The sequence below is a fragment of the Carassius carassius genome, chromosome 5 (genome assembly GCF_963082965.1).
Source record: "Carassius carassius chromosome 5, fCarCar2.1, whole genome shotgun sequence".
Lineage (NCBI taxonomy): Eukaryota > Metazoa > Chordata > Actinopteri > Cypriniformes > Cyprinidae > Carassius > Carassius carassius.
Genome location: NC_081759.1, coordinates 38,055,852 through 38,070,350, shown reverse-complemented (window position 1 = coordinate 38,070,350; position 14,499 = coordinate 38,055,852). Strand labels below are relative to the sequence as shown.

Genomic DNA, 14,499 nt, shown 5'->3' with positions numbered 1-14,499 from the left:
CACATTCATGATCAGCGCCCTCCAGCGCCTCTACCGGCGCGGCTGTATGGTAATCTAACGTACGTCCCGTGGCTAATGGCTATTGGTATCAGTCTGTAAACACAGTCTCTGATGCTGCAATGCGTTTTTAAAATGAACAGTCTTTGAATCCATATGAACAATCACCTGCAATGTTTCCCCTCTGAATGGTCTAAAGGTGTGAACTAAAAAGCGGCAATAGTTTAATTTAATGTTGCATTTTTCTTTCAAGAACTCGGTTTGTCTTATGCTGGCTTAGCTAACAGACCATGTACCTGTTTTACATTATATTTTCCGCACTTTTGTGCTTTTTGATATTGAAATGGCTGAAACGGAGAAGGTATTGCATGGATGTGAAGAGGTTAGATGGAAAAACGGTGCTTATAACTGGTAAGTGAGTACATTTGGCTTCATATATCCGACTATGTCAGAGTAACATGTTTTCATTTGTATTAATACGTATTTCCTTGTATATGACTACAGACCTCTTTTTATAAAACAAGTTAACAAATAAGCCAGTTTTATTTCGGTTAGTCTGACTTATTGTCTGATGATTCAGTCCAAAATAAATCAGACTAACTAAAAATAAGCATGGGTTATTTGGTAAACTTGTTTTATGAAACAGGCCTCAGGTCATAAAAATAATTCAGATTGATTGTGTTTTCATTTATATTCATTTCACATATTTCCTTGCATATTAAAAGCCAAACCATCATCTAAAGTGAAATCAGTTGAATTGTGTTGTTCTGGAGTAACCTTCATAGGAAGGTCATTGCTACTATTGTGTGTTTGAGAAGTGGAAAGCTCCTCTCTTTTATTCTCGTTCATGGCGACTGTATGTTTCAGGTGGAAACACTGGGATCGGGAAGGAGACGGCTGTGTTGCTGGCTTTGCGAGGAGCTCGTGTGATCATCGCCTGCAGGGATGAGGAGAAAGCCAGGAAAGCCGTTCGAGAGATCAAAGCCAGGAGCCACAATATGAATGTGCTTTATATGGAGGTGGACCTGGCCAACATGAGGTCTATAAGAGAGTTCAGCAAAACCTTCTTACAAAAGGAGAAGCGGCTGGATATTCTGATCAATAATGCAGGTGAGGATTGATATCCGGGTGGCAATTGATGATCTAAACCTGGGGTTTTCTCGCGGCAGTGCTAGTTTGGTAACACTTCACCTAAAGCCTCTATAAATTACGCATTACAAAAGTAGTCTTAATGCATGAATTATGGTTTGTAATGCATCTTATAATGCAATGTATGATCTCATGACTATTTGTAAAGACAGTTATAATACATTACACTTCCTTCACCTTTATAAAGTGTAATGTATTAAAGCACACTTTCATATTGTATTGCATTTTAACTTTGGTAATAATTATTAAAAAAAAAATATAATGCATTACAGCACACTTTATGAATACCTTTATAATGCATTACAGTACGTAAAGGCTTTAAGTGTTACCAGTACTTTTAAAAGTAATGCATTACAATATTGTTACTCCGTAAAAACTAAAACTAATTGCGTTTTCTTTTTAAAGAAAGTAATGCATTGTTACTTTTGTGTTAATATTAATCAGTAAATAAATTTGTGTAAAATGAAGAAATAAAAAATAAGATTCGGTAAAAATTTAGTAAAGTGATTAAAATGAGTTCCAAATTTGATATAATTTAAATAAATAAAAAAATCAAACATCTAACAGTACAGCACTACAGCAAGTAAAAAAATAACATGATATGGTATAATTTCCAAATATATGCAGAGTATGTATATATATATATATATATATATATATATATATATATATATACACACGTTTTTGGAATATTGTAAATGTCTTTGCTATCATTTTTATCAATTCAAACTGCCTTGTTGAAATAAAGTAATCTTTTTAAAAAAAAAATCTTATTTACCCCAACTTTATAAATGCTGATGTATCCTGATTTCCACAAAAAGTTTAAACAGCAAAAATACAAAAGAAGAAATGTTTCTTACATCCACAAACTTCTAGAATTATAATATTACACAATATTGCCGTTTTTTCCCCCTCAGGCATGCCCAGCGTCCTCGACTGGACAGATGATGATTTCTCCATGTGCTTTGGTGTGAACCACCTTGGCCACTTCTTACTGACCAACCTTCTTCTCCCACGGCTGAAAGAGAGTTCACCGAGCAGAGTGATCAATCTCACCTGCTCCAGCTACAAGTACCAGAAGCTGGACTTCCAAGATCTCAACTACAACCTGTTTCCGTTCTTCACCTACTGCCGCAGCAAGCTGGCCAACATTTACTTCACACATGAGCTCGCTCACATGCTGGAGGGGAAAGGAGTGACCGCGTACGCTGTTCACCCTGGTGAGATAGAAAATATACGCAGGCTTTCTCACTCTTACAACAGTGGAAATGGTTGCTCTGCTGTTGCTTAATTCTGAGCAGTAATAGTAGTGATCTTTAACTTAGCAAGAACCTGTGATTGTCTGAACTGATTATCGTGACGTTCACCTTGTGTCTTTTGTCTCATTCAGGTTATGTTCAGAGTAACTGGATCTGTCATTACTCGGTTTTGTTCCGGATCCTTGTGCAGGTGGTGATGTTCATGTTTTTTGTTTCGTGTGAGGCTGGAGCGCAGACGGTGGTCTACTGCGCTGTATCAGACGAGGTGCTCGAGCACAATGGAGGATATTTCACTGACTGCCAGCCGGCTCAGCTTAGAGCCTTCGCTAGAGATTCTGGAGTAGCAAAAAAACTCTGGGAGGCCAGCGAGAGACTAGTTAAACTGGCCTGATAACAGTATACAGTGCTTTTTGTTTGCATGTTTGATAAGAAGACTGATTCTTATGTTATTCATAGAAAGCCATGTTAGTTTCTGGTTTGTAAGAGTGTGATTTTTATGACTCTGTTTAGAGTTTTGTGTAAGTTGTATGCGCTGTAATTTATTTAACGATGATTGACTTGGTTTTTGACATGCAGTATTGAAATGCCCATGTTTTTGTTAAATACTTTAATTAGTGAAGAATGTAAATAGGTCACTACAAAATCCATTTAATGGATGGAGGGTGGCTATTTAAAAATGCAAACTAATTTTTCATTAAAATGCATTTTAAATGCTAATGAAAAATAAAGAAAGTGATTAAGAAAGCAATTTTTGCTTGCATTACAGTTCACTTAGTAGTGCACAAATGTCTCCTCTAAAAGCCTCAATGGATAGACTTGTTCCAACATACTCGCTGACATGATGACTTTTACTCCAACACAACACAAAAGATCAAAGCATGATAAAAATATGATTTTACTTATTTCCATGACTTCTGCAGGCCTGTTTTTAAAACTGACCTTCCAGTCAGGTAAAGGAAGTAAAAATCCCATTAATTTTCTCCTAAGGGGAATTGATTTTTAATAAGTTAAAATAGACCTACTGTGAGCTACGAGGTTGTTGATTGATGGTATAAGCCACCAGTCTGCATTATTTGAAGTAATTCCCAACTCTTTAGCAATAAAAAAAAACTTCCAAGAAAAATTCTTGATAAAAAATAAGCCCGATAAAAAAAATATCGCTTGACAATTTTGAAAGCATGTGCACACAATTCTTCAGTATTTAAATCATCTCATTTATTTATATCTTTTAAACACATTTGCTTAAGTCAGGGAATACACAGAGCATGTTTGAGAACAGAGCAATAACAAGAGTAAGAATCATCAGAAATCAAAGAGAATATTATCTTATACAGAAAACAAAACTAACAGAGGGCTACTGTGAGAAAACTCGACTTCAGAGAAACTATCCAGTACTGTTTCCAATCAGAGAAATGATATGACGAGTGAAACGGAAACAGTCCTATGCTAAAAGACGGTGCAGGAAGAAATATTGTAATTGTAATTGTTAAGTTAGTCATAAAATACAGAAGTCAGAAACAATCCACGGTTTTATTGGCTATTCAGGTTTGATGAATATCTGCTAAGCACAAACAGCAGAACTAGGTCACTGCCGATACAAATTTAGCCAAAAAATTATTTTTGAAAACCCACGCATATTTAGCTAATATTGCAAGTGCTTCTCTGAAGTCAAGCAGTCTCATACTAATGAGTAATCTTATAGTCGTTAATATAAATATCAGTCACCTTGAATTGACAACAATGAGCTTAATACAAAAGCATGCCATTGAAATATCACCATTTCCATAATCTTAATATCATTGATATTTCGTAGCTATAGTCTTCGTCATTTACACTGCCATTGTCAGAATCATTTTGGGACAAAAATATTATATATATGCACTTAACAAAGCTGGTAAAACAGATAATAGAAAGGTTTAGGTAAACCAGCATTCAATAGAAAAAAATGAAATCAAAAAGATAAATAACACCAAACCTAGTGTTCAAGTGACTGTCATGCAAAGAAATTCCAGCTGAAATGCAAGTAAACTGCAGTTTCAATGCTGTGTGTCCTGTTTTAATAGTGATGTGCACTTTCACTCGTTAACATGTTTATTTTTGAAGCTAAACACAGAACAGTACACTTTTTTTTACATGCAGTTTTTTTGTTTTGAATTTGTCTTTTTTTATTTTTATTTTATTTATTTTTTATTAGGGAGCGGACAGGCGTGGAACTCTGATGACTCATATAAACACAGGTGAAGTTTTGAATGAAATAATTCATCCAAGCACACCGGAGCACAAACACACAAACACGTGCATCGCGGGGTCGCTTTGTTTCAGATAAATATTTTGATTGGATTTCAAAAGATTGCATCTTTTTATCTGTATGAGTGGCGCTTCGGACGTTTTCTTTCAAAATAACAACAAAAGATCAGTAGTCATCATCGATATGACGTAACTCAAAGCTAGCGTGTTCAAACATCAAAGTGTGCAATGCACACAAATTTAAGAAGCATGTAAGAACTTGCAATAATATAATCAAATAAATTAATACAACCTGAGGACACAATCAATATATAAGATCAATAAAATAAGTCACATGACCCGACGATGATGTCACACTGACACATCAGTTCACCACAATTATCAACCCTTCAAAAGTAGACTGAAATCAGCATTGAGTTGCACTAGGTGTGACGTATACTTAAAAACTACATCATCTCACCATCTTCTGAAATATAAAACTATTGCTGCCGATTTTAAACCTCTTCACTCTTCGAAAGTTCACACACCTTGCACTTTGCCCATCCAAAGGGTAAACACACTTTAAAAAGGATCCAGGGTATCAAATTTTTCACTCTCCTTAAAAGTCTCACACACAGACGACAAACAAAATATATATAAACTCTCAAAAATAGAATGAGTAATAGTGATAAGTCAATACCATAAGGCGTGAAAATATAACAAAAAAAGCAAAAGAGCAACAATTTTAATCTTTCAGTTAAAAAAAATCACTAAAATCTTCATTTTTAAATGAATTTCCTAAGTTATTCCAATCAGCTGGTCTTTAACGGCCTCTGATGATTTTAAATCTCCACTATGACTAGCGTAGAGATACGACAGTTGTTTTTTTTCGAACTCCTCTAATGTCACTGGATGTCCACATCTTTCCTAGAAAACGCATAAATTAGGAGGTCATCTGGTAAACCTACTGTTTGTTCAGATCAGGTATGGATTTTAGTTTGATTCAGTCAGTCCAAATGTATGGGCACTTCCAAACACCATTGGTACAACTGAGGAAGTAACGAAAAAAATAACAAAATAAAAGTGCAACACTAATATCTAATACTAACGTTGCAACTGGTGTCACATATAAAGAACAATTGTGGCTTTCCAGAACAAGGAGTTGTTCATCCAATACAAAGTTCGCCAACTGACAGAAAATCTGCAGTTTTTCCCAATCTGCACTAATGATGCGAAAACCAACGATTAAAGCTGGAAGACCCCGAATGTCATATCGTCGTTCTTACTCAGGCTCTGGTAGAATCTGCCCCAAAACACACATACCAACATACGTCCACTAACGTTTAAACACATGGACAGACGCGTCGGTTGGATGTGAATCACATTGAGAAGCCTGTACATGAACGGCGGCCATTATTTCTCTACATCACCGAGGCCGCTTTGGAAATACAGAAAAATTCATGCTCTCCGAAAAAATGTTTAGAGAAAAACAAAAGGCATAAATTACAAATCATTGGCATCCAGAACGTGAATTGTGTAAGTGACACGTACAATTGCCTTTGTATTTAATACTAATAACAACAGTAAGAACAATATTAATCATAATAATAATTATAACAATTATCTTGAAAATCTACACACTGTAAGTGAGGACGGCGAATCAGTGCAACATTATTCACACTGGGAAGGTGCGACGGAAAGCATGGCTTTTCACAGACGACTCGCTGAGGCCTTTTTATCCGTACTAATCAAAGACTGTCCAAATCCACACAGCACATGTGCACAACAAAGAGTCTCTGCACGGGTGTAAAGATACAGGGACGTGTCTGGGAGGGAGGGAGGGAGACAGGGGGTAAAGTTGAAGGTAAGACAAAAGACGATGCACAAAAGTGATTGGCAGGTGAGGGGATTGACAGGCGAGGGGGCGGGGCCCAGTGTGGGAGGGTCAAGCTCTGCAGACTCACAGCCACCCATCACTGGGCTCTCTTTCCTTCCTCCCACTCTCCAACCACCCCCCCCCCCCCTCTCTCTCTTTCACTCTTCATTTGTGGCTGGGCGCTCTTGTTAGATGTGGCTACAATGTGCTCAACCTGAGGAAAGAAAGATTGTTATCTGTGTCTCATCACTTTTTTCATACAACAACATGACAACATTTGTTTAAGAATGTGCAATGAGCAGACAAAAGCTACATGGAAAAAAAAGGGGGTTAGAAACTATTTTAATTTAGAAATTGCTAGTTTATTTCACAATTAATTACAAAATAAATACTGAATTAAATGGAAGATTTTGAAGTAGAAAGACATACTCCAACAATTTATTTACAACTTCAAAAAGTGTTTTTATAGTGAAATTGTCACAAGGGCTAAAAGACCAAAATGTTTTTTTCTCTCTCATTTTGTTTGCAAATTTAACACATTTTTATGACTCGTTATAATTTACTTTTAAAGTAAACATACCTAAATATAAAAAAAGATATGATAGATAGCATTTCATATTTCAAAAGTCACTGTTAAAAACCAGAATCTACAGGTCAATGTGTGTTAAATGTAGCCAAGATTTTAAGACACAGAAAATGACTTCAATAAACGAACCTGCCCTAAAAAGCGAGACAACTAGCCCCGGTCTCTCTATATACACTACTATTCAAAAGCTTGGAACGGCTACGATTTTCTATTTGTTTTATAAAATGCTTACCAACACTGCATAAACTTGGTCTATAATACGGTAAAAACTGTAATATTGTGAAACAGCCGTTTTCGATTTTAATTTTTTTTTATTTAAATTCAAATTTTGAAAATTTGGTTAAGGCACATGGAGCATTTGTTAAAGACTCTAGCATTAAATCACATTATATCCATCTGTATGAGGATGTACCTTCACTGTAGAGGGGCGGCTGGAGCTCCCGAACAGTGGAAATGCACATTCTGCCATTTGGATTCGCGACGATGCCACACCCTCGTCTCTTCTGATTGGCTGCTGCGCGGCCGGCCCTGCCCATCCACATATTGCGTGAGGCGGATGTAGGCGATGCAGGCGGCCTCCTCTCCAATCAGGTGCACGTGAGGGTTGAGGATGGTGGTGTGGATGGGCTTACTGTTCTTAGACAGCACTATGGCAGAGTGAGAAATGGCCAGACTTTAATGAACAGACGTCATGAAAGACATTATAGAAGTGAAGAGTAGTCTGACTCAACTTACAGTTCTCAAAGTAAAATCTGTGGAAGTCCATCCCCTCCACCAGGTTTCCCAAGGCCTCAGGTTCAAAGCAGGTGAGTCCAGGGTCGCAGATTTTACTGGAAAGTATTAAAACCGTTGTTTCAGTGCCATCTCGTTTACAGTCAACCGTGGGTAAATAAAGTTGAAAATACACTTACGCATAGGCTTCGAAGTCGCCATTGTTGATGGCCTCAATAAGCTGCTCAGTGATTTTGATGATCTCCTGTTTGCGTGCTGTAGAAAGAGGAGGTGAAGTGTTAACAGGAACCAACTTATCTTGTACTAGTATGCGTAGGAGGAGCATTATGGGTAAGCAAAGTCATCTCCTTTAAAACACAGAAAACATTCCACAGGTTCACTCTATTTTATTCAGCTGACTCATTTCTAATGTGTTAAACAAGACAAAAAAAAAAGATGTTTGAACATCCACCCTAATGGATTTCAGCCACCTACTGTACAGTCCATGCTCTCTCTCTCTCACACAGCACTTCCTTTCCAACTCTGTTAGTCACAGGACTCAAATAACTGAAGGTGAAATTACAACTCAATCTCTACAGACGACACAATGCAATAATCCTCTGTAAAACCAGGTGGTCCAAATCACAAATGGTTTGTTTAGATTATTTCAATATGTAATAGTTTTTATGTTGGATTTACATATTTTACATATTTAACAAGAAAAAAGAATTGGCTGCTGAACAGTAAGCTTTGCCAATGCAGTAAAAATAACTTGAATTAGATATATTTTTTAAAATGTAATATTTCACAATATTATTGTTTTTACTGTTTTTGAGATTAATAATTGCAGCATTGAAAGGTAGGGGTGGGCGATATGACCAAAATCACTATACATGTAATTTTTTTTTCACGGTAACGATATATCACACGATAGAGTTGTTTTTGCTTTAGATAAGGTCTTTATGATATTACAATTTTTGACACCATAGAAATGTCATAATTCTTGTCACCAGTACCAATAACACACATAAAAAATACTTGTCAAAAAAATGTTTTGACATAAAAAAATATAATAAATCAAGCACACTGCAGACAAGGAAACAGTCAGCAATTTAAAAATAAATTAATTACAAGCAATAGGACAAAAAATGAACTACAGTTAAACAAATAAATAAGAAATGCTTATTCTTCACTGGGTAAATTAAATATATATTTTTCTTATTATTAAAGTTACAAAAGTGATTTAGTCAAGAGCAGTAGGAGATTTTCTCTCTTTTGTTGTTTGATTAACATGAATGACAGACAGCAGGAATATTAGACTGCTGTCACTTTAAGAGCTGCCTAGATCCAATATACTGTTGCACATTTTCTTTTGTCAGTTGTTTGCTTTGATTTAACACTTTAATTACTTTGCAAGCATCATCGTAATCCACATCCAAAGACATGCATTTTGAAAAATACCAGTGCGTGTGTATTTACCCATTCAAGTCCTATTAAAGCAGCAAAAATAACGGTTTCTCAGACAGTGCACGCATATAGCGAAAGGAGTTCTCTTTCACTGCTGGCTGGATTTCAGTGGCTCAAAATTACTTGTTTTAATCACTTGTTGCACACTTGCTTAAAAACATGTGCAAATTATACATTTTTGTCACCATGTGTAACAGCAAAGTCACATGAGCATGTAACCGCGATTGAGACGATAGTCTGAAATCTCTACCGGTAGACAAAACTCTCCCACTTAATTGTGTCTACTGGTATATCGCCCATCCCTACTGGAAGCCATAAGAGACATATATATGTAAAACCTTTAACTCTGGGAATATAATTTTTTTGTGTGTATGTGCTGCAAAAGCCTGCAATAGAGACACTCTCCTCTTCAGAATAAAAAAGTGTACACAGATGATGCATTTGAGACACGACACATGCTACTCCCAGGTGTACACAGCAATGCGATTAAATCACCCGAGAAATCCACACTGTATGCATGTTAGACCAGTAGCATCACCACTGCCTTTTTATAATCCCAGGAAATCAAAAACTCATGCTGCTGTGCCAGCACAGACACTGACACCACATACTCACAATGTGCTGATGGCAGGGGGCTGGAGGACGGTTGGGCAGGGGAAGGGGAGGGGTGTGACGGGACATATACTGGGGCAGTAAGGGGTCTGCTGGCTGCTGATGGCTCACTGTCTGTTTGAGGGGCTGTAGGTCTGCGCACACTGCTCACTAGGTCAGTCAAACGTGACACTGGATGCATAATTGACAAAAAGCAGATGACAGAAGAAAAAAAAAAAGAGCTAAACAACTAGCTACTAGGAGAAAACATGGCGAATCAAATATGCTTTCAGTGACAAGTTTTTAATAAACACGGAGTCAGCAGCTTCTCCTGAATGACCCCTCTGCCTACTGGTCCATCAGAGACTTACTCTGTATGGGAATGCTGGGGGTCTGAGGAGTGGAGGGGGCAGAAACAACAGCTGGAGTGATAGTGCTTCCACCCTCAACATCAGATGTGGGCACCGAGCCCCGACGTACCACACCCAATAGATCAGTGAACTTAGTGGCAGCTGCGGGCCCAGACGGGCAGGACAGAAATAACAGAGTGGAGTTGAGCTTAGAAAAGGAGCGGAACAGGAATAGCAGTGGCATTAAAGGAACAGTTATATCAAAAATGTGTATTTTATCATTGTAAACAATTTAATGATTTTAGGGTATCTAAACTGCAAAAGAAATAACATTTATTGGTAAACAATTGCAGCCTTTTTACACAAAGCTACTATAAGAACATAGCAAATGATTAAATGGAGTTATTTGGTATTTTTCTAAATATATAAATTAAATATACATTACCGTTCAAAAGTTAAAGGGATAGTTCACTAAAAATTGAAAATTCTGCCATTAATTACTTACCCTCATGTCGTAACAAATCTGTAAGACCTTCGTTCATCTTCGGAACACAAATAAAAACTATTTTTTATGAAATCCGAGAGCTTTCCAACCCTGCATAGATAGCAACATTGTGGTACTCTCGTGAATGTGTGGCGGAGACTGACATGGAAGAAAATATATAGCTGAACAAAGTAATTATTTTTATTTTCTTTAGACACACACAAAAAAGTATTATTTTCAGAAAGCTCTCGGATTTCACCAAAAATATCTTAATTTGTGTTCCGAAGATGAACAAACGTCTTGAGGGTTTGGAATGAAATAAGGGTGAGTAATTAATGACTGAATTTACACTTTTGGGTGAACTTTCCCTTTAAAGGTAATTTGGAATAAATAGTTTTCTATTTTCTATTCATCAAAAAATTCAGAATAAGAAATGAGCACAAATTCAGCTTATCAGAATGATCTCTAAAGGATCATGTAACACTAAAGTAATGCTGAAAATACAGTTTTTCCATCACAGGAATAAATAACATTTTGAAATATTATTAAGAAAATATTATTAAGAAATATCTTTATATACTGTAGATGTACACACACACATACACACACATTACATATATATTTATAATATCTAATTTCTTTTTCAGGGTATGTTTCAACGATAAGCTAAAAACTGAAAAACTTTGAAACTTGTGTAAATGAATGGAGAAAACTAGTTTTAAGTTAAAATTGGGCATTTTGTGTAAACATTCCCCTTAGAGGAAAAGAAACTCATACACGCTTGGAAGAACTGGAAAGTAAGGCGAGTAAATGATTTTAAACATTTTTGTTGAATTGTCCATCTAAATAAATCCAGAAAAAAACACCTGAAAATGGTTAAACACTTAGGACACAGAAAACAATTAGATTGGATTGAATTAAAAATATCAAGGTATCCGTTTAATTATTAGAACACAAATTACAACCACAAACTTCATTGATGCCTCTCATTTGGTGGCATAACTTTACTAATTTTAGTGCTGATCTACATCACACACATGCAAAATGGGATTATGGGATGGTGGATGAGGTCACGGCAGTCAGAAGGCACTTACTGAAGAGAGCGGGGGAGGGGCCTGGAGGTGTGTGGGCGGAGTCAGGCTGGGTGCTGGGGTTTGACTGAACTGAACTGTTATCTACAAGCTTTCCTGTGACACAGCCCCCAGCATCGCACAGAGAGAGAGATGGGACACAGAAAGCATACTGACGTCAACAGGGTTTCTGCAGCCATTCTCAAGCCTAGAAAAGGCCGAAGGAGCGAGATGCCTTCATGTGAAGTGTGGTGATTCCAGCTAAGTGTTACTGCAGTATATGAGACCGATGAATGATATGCAATCCAAAAATTCTATGTTTAAATGAAAGATTCTTAATGGAATATGTCACCCAAAACCGAAAGTTCTATGCCCCAGTAGAGTAGGTCTGACATAATGAAGTGGTTACAAGACACTTTCATTTTCGGATGAAGTATTCCTTTAAAACAAGACAAGTATACGAGAAGCAAAACTGGACACATTCTAAAGACTTGCTTTCAGAGAATCTATCTACAATATAACAATTTTTTGTCTTGTTCCATTCTTTCATTAGTTTTAAGCATAAACATCTCTAAATGTTTTATTTAGTAAGTTCCACCAGCTATTTTCTGCAGCGCATGAAATCTGCTTGTAGTACCATCAACAGGAATGAAGCAAAACGAAGAGTGAGCAAAAGATGACAACCAAAATTTAATCAAACAGTACGGTAAATATAATGAAACATTATACAATAAAACACAACAAAATAGAATGCTTTACCATATCAAATCAATACTGGACTATTCCAACAGGACCATAAAAATCATGTTAGCAGGTTGCAGAAATCAACATGATTATCAAAAGCATATTCAAAGCTTGAAAATATTCATTTAAAGTCCTTATAACCTGCCTCTATTCAAGTGCTTTACAGTCAAGCTAGCATGGATGTTATAACGCTAACCTCTCACAGCTACGCCATAATTCATCACTCAACTATTGCAGCCAGATATTTCCCAACAGCACCTAGAAGTAACACATACACACACACACCCTTCTCACCGTCTCTTTTGTGTGATCACGAAAACAAGACATCACGCTCCTGTCATGCACGCTGTCTGCCCAGAAATTTGGCGGCAAGTTTTCTGCTCATACGCACCCTCGCACACATGCTCTGAAATAGCCAGGGTCTCTGTTTCCCACTGAGCTTAATTATAGCACAAGGTGCCCTTGCCTTGTTCTGGGGCAGAGAGAGCGGACACAGACGCCGAAAGTAGGAGTGACACCAACCCAGAACACAGAAGTGAGCACTGAATGAGCCCACGATAATAACATAACATGCACTAAATACAGCAGTTTAATATTAATGGATCATGACATGAATATGAAATGTTTATAGACTTTGTTTATACTTTTCATACACACTACCCTTTAAAAAGTTTGAGGTCAGTAAGATCTTAAGGTTTTTTTTTTGTTTTTTTTTTTTTTTTTTTAGAATTCTCTAATGATCTCCAAAGCTGCATTTATTTGGTTACAAATACAGGTAAACCAGTAGTATTGTGAAATGTTATTACAATTTAAAATAATTCTTTTCTATTTGAATACATTTTAAAATGCAAATTATTATTGTGATTAAAAGCTCACTTTTTAGCAGCCATTGAGTCTTCAGTGTCACATGATCCTTCAGAAATCATTCTAATAATTTCTATTCAATTAAAAAAAAAACATTGAAAACAAATGGGCTGCTTAATATTTTTGAGAATTAATATAAAGTTCAAAAGAACAGCATTCATTTGAAATAGAAAGCTTTTTTGATACTGAAATTGTATTACTGTCGCTTTTGATCAATTTAACGGATCATTGCGGAATAAAAAATTATTTCCATAAAAAAAAAAAGATCCCAAACTTTTAAATGGTAGTGCAAAAAATCTGACTTGTTTTCCCAAATATGAATATGAATATTTAGGACTGACAGTTTGCTTTGTAACTATGTAAAATATGACTTTGACAGTGTAGTCAACATCTCTCATCAACTGTATATTGCTTGGCATAAAAAATACTTAAAATGATTGTACACCCAAATATGAAGACTCTTTTATTTACTTGCCCTTGTGTCTTGCCAAGACTTCCGTGCAACTCAAAAGATGATATCCACAAGAATATTCAAAATATTTTTTTTTCTTTCGCCTATGCAATGGCAGTCAATGGGGTTCAGTGTTGTTTTGGATCCCACTGACCTTCACTACATGGAAAAACACTTTAAACATCCTTTAAAATCTCTTCTTTTGTGTTTTGGAGAAGAAAGTAAATCATAAAGTAATGGAACAACACAAAGATGAGTAAATAACTATTCATTTTAATCGTTTAATACAGAATTTCCACTTTTGGGTGAACAATCCCTTTCGAATCAGCTCAATATGAAGATACGCACTGTTAGAGAACAGATGTCATTGTAGAAAGATGACACCCTGAATGTCTCGAACAAAAATCAGATTTCAAACTACATACAGTATCACATTATCATTCCTATTCAGATTACAAACAACTTTCAGATTGTCGCAGCCTGTCAGAACAAAACCTTGTGGTAAAAATGCTGATAGTGGAGTCTTACCTTTCATTTCCTCGTCCTCCACAGTGGCATTACTGCTGTCCGATGACTCCTGTGATATTCAGACAGAGTGCCAATTAGTTAGACAATATACGAACATTTTTCAGAGAGAATTACACCAGCTAGTGCCAAAGCCCTCTCTCTCATTG

The 14,499-nt window shown here is 36.4% G+C and overlaps 2 protein-coding genes across 37 annotated transcripts in view; one reads left to right on the top strand and one right to left on the bottom strand.

The window, feature by feature from the left end:
• The first annotated feature begins 9 nt into the window (after positions 1-9).
• Positions 10-3,157, top strand: si:dkey-174n20.1 (uncharacterized protein LOC796174 homolog). Its single transcript, XM_059551182.1, has 4 exons — positions 10-408; positions 865-1,107; positions 2,064-2,366; positions 2,537-3,157. The coding sequence occupies exons 1-4, from the start codon at positions 288-290 to the stop codon at positions 2,794-2,796; spliced, it is 927 nt and encodes a 308-aa protein (XP_059407165.1). The 5' UTR covers positions 10-287; the 3' UTR covers positions 2,797-3,157.
• Positions 3,158-6,163: 3,006 nt separating this feature from the next.
• The window catches only part of camk2b1 (calcium/calmodulin-dependent protein kinase (CaM kinase) II beta 1), a 59,224-nt gene continuing 50,888 nt past the window's right edge, over positions 6,164-14,499 (bottom strand). For 18 of the 36 annotated variants that reach the window (XM_059551145.1, XM_059551153.1, XM_059551155.1 and 15 more), the window contains 7 exons: positions 14,354-14,402; positions 10,234-10,374; positions 9,887-10,054; positions 8,005-8,080; positions 7,829-7,923; positions 7,506-7,740; positions 6,164-6,721 (listed from right to left, as the gene is read on the bottom strand). In XM_059551145.1, coding sequence (XP_059407128.1) covers positions 7,508-7,740; positions 7,829-7,923; positions 8,005-8,080; positions 9,887-10,054; positions 10,234-10,374; positions 14,354-14,402 — 762 coding nt within the window. In that variant the 3' untranslated portion in view covers positions 6,164-6,721; positions 7,506-7,507. The remainder of the gene's footprint in view (positions 6,722-7,505; positions 7,741-7,828; positions 7,924-8,004; positions 8,081-9,886; positions 10,055-10,233; positions 10,375-14,353; positions 14,403-14,499) is intronic. The other 18 variants (XM_059551178.1, XM_059551179.1, XM_059551168.1 and 15 more) reach the window with 1 other exon arrangement.

Coding starts and splice junctions, on each gene's coding strand:
- si:dkey-174n20.1 (XM_059551182.1), top strand. CDS start 288: ATGTACCTGTTTTACATTATATTTTCCGCACTTTTGTGCTTTTTGATA. Junction 409..864: donor AAAAACGGTGCTTATAACTG/GTAAGTGAGTAC, acceptor TGTATGTTTCAG/GTGGAAACACTGGGATCGGG. Junction 2,367..2,536: donor CGCGTACGCTGTTCACCCTG/GTGAGATAGAAA, acceptor TGTCTCATTCAG/GTTATGTTCAGAGTAACTGG.